This window comes from Medicago truncatula, chromosome 3, assembly GCF_003473485.1.
Source record: "Medicago truncatula cultivar Jemalong A17 chromosome 3, MtrunA17r5.0-ANR, whole genome shotgun sequence".
Taxonomy (NCBI): Eukaryota; Viridiplantae; Streptophyta; class Magnoliopsida; order Fabales; family Fabaceae; genus Medicago; species Medicago truncatula.
Genome location: NC_053044.1, coordinates 33,729,241 through 33,737,801, shown reverse-complemented (window position 1 = coordinate 33,737,801; position 8,561 = coordinate 33,729,241). Strand labels below are relative to the sequence as shown.

At 31.6% G+C, this 8,561-nt stretch overlaps 2 protein-coding genes across 2 annotated transcripts; one reads left to right on the top strand and one right to left on the bottom strand.

Annotated features, from left to right (window-relative positions):
- Nucleotides 1–2,308: 2,308 nt before the first annotated feature.
- Nucleotides 2,309–6,078, top strand: LOC25489275 (probable serine/threonine-protein kinase PBL7). Its single transcript, XM_013605186.3, has 6 exons — nt 2,309–3,051; nt 3,647–3,904; nt 4,000–4,172; nt 4,455–4,534; nt 4,649–4,796; nt 5,250–6,078. Exons 1-6 carry the CDS (start codon nt 2,502–2,504, stop codon nt 5,601–5,603), a joined length of 1,563 nt encoding a protein of 520 aa, XP_013460640.1. The 5' UTR covers nt 2,309–2,501; the 3' UTR covers nt 5,604–6,078.
- Nucleotides 6,079–6,656: 578 nt separating this feature from the next.
- On the bottom strand, nt 6,657–8,561 carry LOC25489274 (putative F-box/LRR-repeat protein 9). Its single transcript, XM_013605185.3, has 2 exons — nt 8,192–8,561; nt 6,657–7,545 (listed from the first exon to the last, which is right to left on the bottom strand). Exons 1-2 carry the CDS (start codon nt 8,530–8,532, stop codon nt 6,861–6,863), a joined length of 1,026 nt encoding a protein of 341 aa, XP_013460639.1. The 5' UTR covers nt 8,533–8,561; the 3' UTR covers nt 6,657–6,860.

Sequence of the window (8,561 nt, the reverse complement as noted above, 5' to 3'; positions counted from 1 at the left end):
GGTCATCATCATAAAATGTTGTAATCTCATCTCAACATGGTGATGCTAGTATCTAATCTCATCTCACCATGTAACAACGACAGAAAAAATGTTTTGCCTTAACATCGCTAATTTAGTATTTAAATACACAGAAAAAATAGATTATTATTAAGACAATGTTTTGCTTAATTAAGATTCGAGATAAAACCAAATTAGCGAAGCTGGGCTGTCATTAGTGGTTGTTAGGGTTAGAAGCCGTTGGAAGGTCACCAAACTGCAAAACCAATTGTCATATGTGTGTTCCAAATCCCTTTCACAAATTCATGTCCAATCTTATTTTATTAATTTCATCAATCACATATCATTTCGTGTCATTTTTATGTCCCTTTCCCACTTAGGAAAAAAGAATATAACTTCTACTAACTGAAAAATTAAATTAATTAATTTCATAATACAGTACTCCTAATCACCTGCACCCATATGAATAAAATATTAGTAGAATACAGTACTACTTTTATTTAATCAGCAGTCCTCTTTTTTCATTATTTTTTTCTGAATGAATAATAATTGAAGTGCATGTGCAACAAGCCATCATCACGTACATACTTTCACATTTATATGGGGCAATGAATTTTTTTTCACACAATACGGTACAATGAACTAAAAAAAGTAACTATTTAATAATAAAATGAACTATTATAGTAATTACTTAATGATTAAAAATAGCCATAACCCATAAAAAATATAGTCATAAAAATGAGATATACTATATTTGTATAGATTGAGAAATTGGGGATTAGAGGGTATCATTTTTAGGAAAAAAAATAAACACAAAAGAGATGTTTTTTTTTTTTTTTTTTAATAAAAACACAAAAGAGATGTTAGTATTTAAACATTTTAAATGAAAAATTGATAAATCTTTATCTTTTTTTGACAATAATAAATCCACATTCTTAAAAAAAAAGTTTAATAAATCCACATGCCATTTATGTTTATTTTTTTTTTCTAATTTTTTTTTTACCTGAAAATAATAAATCCACATGCCATTTGTGTTTATCTTTTCCCCCCAAAAAAATATATTTGTTTGACAATAATAAATCCACATACCATTTGTGTTTATCTTTTTTCTAAAAAAAATATCTTTGTTTGACAATAATAAATCCACATGCCATTTGTGTTTATCTTTCTTCCTAAATGTAAGAATCCATTTTTCTAGAGAAATAAAGAGAATTTCAACACATTCCATTCAAAAGTAGATTCTCAAAATTTAAAAATGATTATCCGTGAATTTAAATAATTTAAAATTCTTATTAAAAAACTAAAAAAGTATTTTATATAAAAAGTTTCTAAACTCATTATCATCATTTCTCTTGAGCAAATTAAGAGAATCTGGACCCCAAAAAATGATTAATAAATTAGTCTTTAAAACCAGCTTAATTATAAACTAATCATGCCAAGGATATTGCTTTGTGGGTTCCCTGTCTTCATCACTAATCAATCACAACATGATTCTCTTTACTTCCAAACCAAACCCCATATCCTCCATTTTCATTTCTTCACCTTCTCCCACTCTGATTTGATTCTACAACTTTATTATATTTATTATCATTTTTCGACTAATTTATTGAATAATTTTTTTTTTTGTTAGGATTTCTTTATTTAATAATTTATTATTACTTTTATTATTGATTATTGGGTTTGACCCAACAACATTTTTATTACTGCTCTTTAAAAAAAGGAAAAAGTTCTTATTATTTTTATTGCCGGTTTCCTAAGAATGAATACTTGAATTAAATCAAATTTCAATTACATAATTCAAAAGCATTTAAATGAGATAGTAAAATAATCAAGCAATAGATGTAAAACAATTTTCACATCTATTAGTACGGATATTGCATATTATATATAGGGAACGGAGTTCGAACCCTGAACACTCTACTTTTTCTACAATTTAATTGCATGAGCTCTAATCACTAAGCTATTTAATCAATTTTTTTTTTTTATCTAGACTTAACTTACCTTTCGATCTAACTAGGATCATCTTCCTTAAAAACTAAAGGGTTAACATAAAAAAAATAAAATTATAAGACATATCTTTCAACTTAACAAAATTTTTAAATCCGATTAAAACTATCAAAATGCAACTGTGTTAAATCTCATTCAAAAACTTCTTTTTTAGTAAAATATCATTCAAAACTTTATTATTCATTGTTATCGAATATTAAAAAAAATTAATCTTTACAATTACACAAAAATGATATCAAATTGATACCAACAAAATTCAATTACATTTATTTATTTATAGACACTCATAGTCATACCTTCTTCTTATCTCTCATTCTTTACAAAATTCTCTCCCACCCCACAAGTAAAGCACCTTTCCCTTTTTCAGCACTCCATAAAACTCTCTCTCTCTCTCTCTCTCTCTCTCTCTCTCTCTCTCTCAACTCAAGTGTGTACTTTCTCTTTCTTTTTCTATATCCTAGATTTCTGTGCATTTTGTTGGGATCTATAACTTCATAATGAGTTTCACCGTAGAAACCAACACTAACATTTCCAACACACATTCATCACCATCTTCTGCAATTGTCACACACCACCACTACCACAACAACACCAAAAACAACCTCAAATTTCGACACTTTCTGCGAAAAATGATCTGGGAATTCGGTTTTTCATGTGTTGGTGTTAAGAACCCATCAAGAAAAACCCACAAAAACGATGAAAAAGGTCACAAAACAACTACTTCAGAACACAACAAAGCATGGTTGTTAGCTGAGTCTGGTGGGTGTGGAGCAGAATTGATGAACAATGCAGAACCACAATCTGTTCATTCTAGTTTCAGGTTTAGTTTCTGTTCTCAAGTTGAGTTGGAAAGTTTGAATTTGAGTTCTTCAAATGCTGCAACTGTTTTGATGGTGAATTTGGATAATGGGGTTAGTGAATCTCTTGTTAAGGAGTTGAAGTTGAGGAGAATTGAGTCTTTGGAGAAAACTATTTCTCCTGTTGCTCATTCTTTGGTTAGGTTTAGTTATGGTGAGATTGTGTATGCTACTAGGAATTTCTCTAAAGGTACCATTTTTAGTGTTTTTTATGTTATAATGTTATGTTCTAGTTTGTGTTTTTGATTCTGTGGTGATAAAAATTTGATTTTTAATGAGTTTTTTTGTGAAATTGATTTTGGTTTAAGGTGGATTGATTCTAGTTTTAGGGTGTGTTTGGTTTTTGGTTTACAAAAAATGATTTTGGATAAGTTGATTTTGTGAAATTGATTCGGGTTAAAAGTGACTTGATTTTAGTTATGTTATAGTTTTAGGGTGTGTTTGGTTCTGTGCTAACAAAAATTGATTTTGAAAGAGTTTTTTTATGTGAGGTTGATTTAGTTATGTTGTAGTTTTAGGGTGTGTTTGGTTCTGCATAGACAAAATTGATTTTGTAAAATTGATACTAGTTGAAAATGAGTTGACCATAATTGGAGGCTAAAAATCAATTTGTAGATGCAGAAGCTTAAGATTCTAGCTTCAAGTTAGAATCAATTATGGAGACAGAATCAATTATATTCGATAACAACTAAACATACACCAATCGAAGTTTATTATTGGTTGTTCGTTTGTGTGAGATAATGATTTTTTTATTTATTATTATTTTTGTGTGATGGTGTGTGTAGGTAGGGTGTTGGGGAGAGGTGCATTGAGCTGTGTTTTTAGGGGAAGAGTTGGGCTGTTGAGAACTGCTGTAGCAATTAAGCAGTTGGACAAGGAAGATAAGGAATCTGCGAAGGCCTTTTGTAGAGAATTGATGATTGCTAGTTCTCTTCATAGTCCAAATATTGTTCCTCTTGTTGGTTTTTGTATTGACCCTGAGGAGGGTTTGTTTTTGGTGTACAAGTATGTCTCAGGAGGAAGCTTGGAGCGCCACTTGCATGGTACTAATCACTTATTAGATTTTTCTTATGTTTTGTTGAACTTTTTGAATTTGAAATTGACCAGTTTTACTGATTCTGGTTATGTTTTTTTACAGGGAGGAAGAAAGGTGGGAAGGGTAGTTCAACACTCCCTTGGTCTGTTAGGTACAAGGTTGCAGTTGGGATTGCAGAAGCTATGGCTTATCTGCATAATGGAACTGAAAGATGTGTTGTTCATAGAGACATTAAGCCCTCTAACATTCTTCTTTCTTCTAAGAAGGCTCCGAAGGTGAGATGCTTTCTTCTGAATCAATTGCAGACTTTGTAGTCTAAGTAGTATCGACAGTTAGGATGGAAGTCGTGTCACATGTCTAACACCAGCGCGATACCGACACATGTGGTTATATTCAACTATTTCATTCTCTCAAATTGTTATCGGTGTCGATGTCAGTGTCATGTCTCATGTTTGGTGTTTGTGTTAGTGCTTCATAGCTTTTAGTTCATTACTGTGGAAACTGTATCATGAGGAGCCCACACAACTCGTTCTGATTGGTTTTGTTTAAATTTGTAGTTATGTGATTTCGGACTAGCTACATGGACTTCTGCACCTTCAGTTCCTTTCCTTTGCAAAACCGTCAAAGGAACATTTGGGTACAAACTTAATCCCTTCATGTTGATTCTACGAAATTGATGCCTATTTGTATATTTTGTTTACACATTGTAATCACTGGAATTAAGTTTTCTATAACGTTCCTGTGCTCACAGATATTTGGCCCCTGAGTACTTCCAACACGGGAAAGTATCCGATAAGACTGATGTTTATGCTTTTGGAGTGGTTTTATTGGAACTCATTACTGGACGGAAACCTATTGAAACGAAAAGGTCTCCGGGAGAGGAGAATCTAGTCTTATGGGTGAGTTAACACTTCAAGAAATGGCTATAATTCCTGATTATATCATTGTTAAATTTATTGTTTTTGAGGCTTTTGGTTGATAATAACCAAGTTAGCAAATAAGTTTTGTACAATCTAGTGATTTACTCCATTCTGAGATAGTACATTAAAGCCATCAAATTTAATTTACCTTAGTTTATTGCCTGCTTGATCATAGAACAATGTAAAACCTAGATAAAGAGTCATTTTAGACAGATAAATTAAATTAATGCAGAATTTAGTTGTGTGCATTGCAGTATCCATAATTAATGGAAGTGTTCCCTTTATAGTACTATCATTTATCAAAATGTCACCAAAGTTTGTTTGGGGTTTATATACGATCATATTTGCGGCTGTAGTTTGAAAGCTGCACTAAGTTTGTTCGACAACAGCATTATCAAATTGACATGGTTTTATTGACTCATTGATTTGCAGGCTAAACCATATTTACAAAAGGGGAAAGGAGCCATTGAAGAGTTGCTCGATCCTCAACTGAAGTGCAATTTGAGATTCTCAAATCAAATCGGCAGAATGATTGAAGCTGCAGCTGCTTGTCTAACAAATGAAGAATCTAGGAGACCTAGCATACATGAGATTATTGCCATACTGAAAGGTGAAGAAGAACCTGTTGTCTCCAAAAGAAAAAAGTCAAGTTTTCTTGGAAATGGGTGCGTGATCGATTGTTATTCTCAATTACAACAACCGAATAACGAGATGAAAAGTCACCTGGCTTTGGCAATGCTCGGAGTTTCAGAGTTTGAGGATGATGATTATCTCTACGTATGTTAGTTAAAACATGATGATGAGACCTCAAAGTAACTTTAGATTTTGACTTGATTCTTGCTAGAGTGCTAAAGGTTAGATGTGAGGGAGTTGAAGTTGTAAATAGAAATAGGAGCTGAGAGGAAGATTGCTTGTGTGTAGATATCTTCCCTTTACCTTTTCTCAAAGGTTACAAAGTTTTACAGATTTTCATAATTCAGATTTTGATTTCGTGTTGACGCAATTACTGATCTCAACTGTCCAATATCAAATGAACAGGCGAGATCGTTTAAAGTTGTTTTGTTATTGTGTAATCTGAGATGTCTGATTTCAGATTAATGGTCAAGATCGTTTATTGCGTAAAGCTACTTGAAATAACTTCTGCAAGCGATCCCGGTCTGTTTGATTCATGTTGTAAAATTATGCACTATGATCCTTTTAAGTTTTAGGCTCACAAGCGTGCATGTTTTAGGTGGAATATGAGTTAATAGTTTTCAGCATATATGATTTTTTCTTAGTTCTGATATAATTTAAATAATAAATTTTGTACATTTTTTTTTCCTCTTCTTTTATGGCCATTACTAAAAGATGTGTTATGTCTGGATACATTGTTAGATTTCGATGTACATGACTCTACTTTGGCATTTTGTTTCAAAGTTGTTCCTATTTGAGATTACATCATCTCAACTACCTCCAAGTCAAGGTCAAGGACCTCATGGGTCATGGCTTTATAATAATGCAAATGCATATAGCAAAATAATCACATAAAGTTAGTAGCAAGACATAACTACGTACTTCAAAACAAAATACCTAAATCGATGGCATCACGATCCTTTACATTTTCCATGTAACTTGTGAGTGTTACACAAGGATAATGGATTTAACTAACTTTACTTTTTGGTAACTTTGCTAACTTTAGTGTATTTAACTGATAGATAAATGGATGATTAAAATAAATTATTTTGATGAGAGAGATTAATTGATTAAGAGAGAGATAAAAATAAAGTCACAGAGGCAAAAAAAACTCAAAGTCATCCAATCTTGATCCATAACTGCTTGTTAGAAGATTTTACATAAAAATTGCTCAAATTTCGAAAGTTAGCAAGTACTATAACATTTTCAAAATAGTGCATAAACAAAAACCACATTGGGACTCATTTAGCAACAAATACAAGAAAAGATAAACTATCTGATTAACAAAGCATGCCAACCTAGCATGTGTACAAGGTCCTTTGAAAACTGAAGTCCGCTTCATTTAAAAATATGATTAACATTTGAGTCTCTTCAAGCATAATCATAAGATGAACCATCCAAATTTTCATTTTCATATAGTTCGAGTAAATAATCAAAATCATACTCTAGACTGTCACATAGACTTGGACAATAATAATCATTATCATTATCATTATCATCAACATCATAATATCTAGTAGGAGTATTAGGGAGCTCCGCATAACTTAACCAGACCGTAAGATCAGAATGAGTATACATCTTCCTTTGACTTTGTTGACAAGAATTATCATGATCATAGCAAGTGTCATCTACATCGTAATTTGAAAGCCGTAAGTATATGATCTGATCTTGACACCTTTTACCCAATCTTCCACTCAAATCAAGATTAAGACATTCTCGCAAATCAAGATCTTCAAGAAGAGGGCATGCATCAAGAATGGAAAGCAACCCAACATTAGTGAGTGAGTTTCCAAAAATCATAAGAAGGCGTAGCTTAGGCATGGTGTTTGCAATAGCAAAGGCATCTTCATCACATTTGATATCTTCACAACACTTCTTTTTAAATTTCAATAATTTTAAAAGAGGGCAACCTCGACCAATGCTTTTAAGAGAATCTTTAGATATGCAGCTAAGTGAAACGTCAACCTCCTCTAATAGTGAAAGCTTCTTAACAACTTCACAAAATCTTTTGTAAAGACTCGGTCTTTTAAGTCGTATGCGTCGTAGGTTACTTGCACTGAAAGATATTAATAAAAATTATAAAAAGAGAAAAATAATTGTTAAGAAGTAAATACATTCAACAGAATGGATAAAGTATAAATACCGGATGAATGTGATATTTAACTAAAGGCCAAATTCTTTTTGGTATCATTCTAGTACTTTTATTCTTGATAGATTCTTTATTTTAAAGAGTTGAATCAATGTGTTTTTTCTTCTCAAAATAGTTCTTTTAATTACTAAAAGAAATCTTAAAACATTATTGAATCTCAAAGCCTTTCATAAACAACAAGACATTCTAAATAATACTCGGTTCCACACAAAGTGACATATTTGTTTTAAACATATTAAAGAAGTATCATAAATGAAAAAATTAATATAATAGTAATTTTACCAAATTAACCTTATCAAGTTTTAGTTATGTATTCATCATTTTTATGATATTTTTTTAACAATCATTATTAGATATTGATTTGAGAGTGGTGCATAAAATATTAATTAGAGGATATTATTGCAAACAAATTGATAATACATGGAAAACTGAAAGTAACACTCATTTTAAAATATGTATTTTTTATTTTTTTTTACAAATATGTACGAATAGAGGAAAAGAATCATCAGTTCCATTACACACATGAAAACAAGCAAAAGAAAAACAATATTACCGGTTAGCTATGTATTTTAAGAGACCATCACTGCACAAACACTCAATATTAATCTCTTCCAGATTTCCGCAACTTCGTTCAAGGGCATAATCAACAATCTTCTTTAAATCCTTGGAAGAAGTATCAAGTATGGTTAAGTTAATGATGCGCCACATGAGAGGATCCTTGCATATGTTCCACCATAGAGGACATACTAGGCATGCACTAGTGATGATTTCAGTGATAGAAAGCCTTTGGAGAATGTTTGTTGCGATGATGTCTCTTGGAAGTTCAAGCCAATTTAGCACCGTTATGCTATCCCCTTCCACTTCCTTTTTTGGACTTGAAGACGATGCCATCATGCAAACAAGACAACTGAATTTGATTCCAG

Bases quoted from the DNA above. Each gene is read 5' to 3' on its own strand.
- LOC25489275 (XM_013605186.3), top strand. From the start codon at position 2,502: ATGAGTTTCACCGTAGAAACCAACACTAACATTTCCAACACACATTCA. The intron at 3,905-3,999 runs GTACTAATCACT...GTTTTTTTACAG, and splicing joins CTTGGAGCGCCACTTGCATG to GGAGGAAGAAAGGTGGGAAG. The intron at 4,173-4,454 runs GTGAGATGCTTT...TTAAATTTGTAG, and splicing joins CTTCTAAGAAGGCTCCGAAG to TTATGTGATTTCGGACTAGC.
- LOC25489274 (XM_013605185.3), bottom strand. From the start codon at position 8,532: ATGATGGCATCGTCTTCAAGTCCAAAAAAGGAAGTGGAAGGGGATAGC. The intron at 7,546-8,191 runs GTAATATTGTTT...AATATCTTTCAG, and splicing joins TTAAAATACATAGCTAACCG to TGCAAGTAACCTACGACGCA.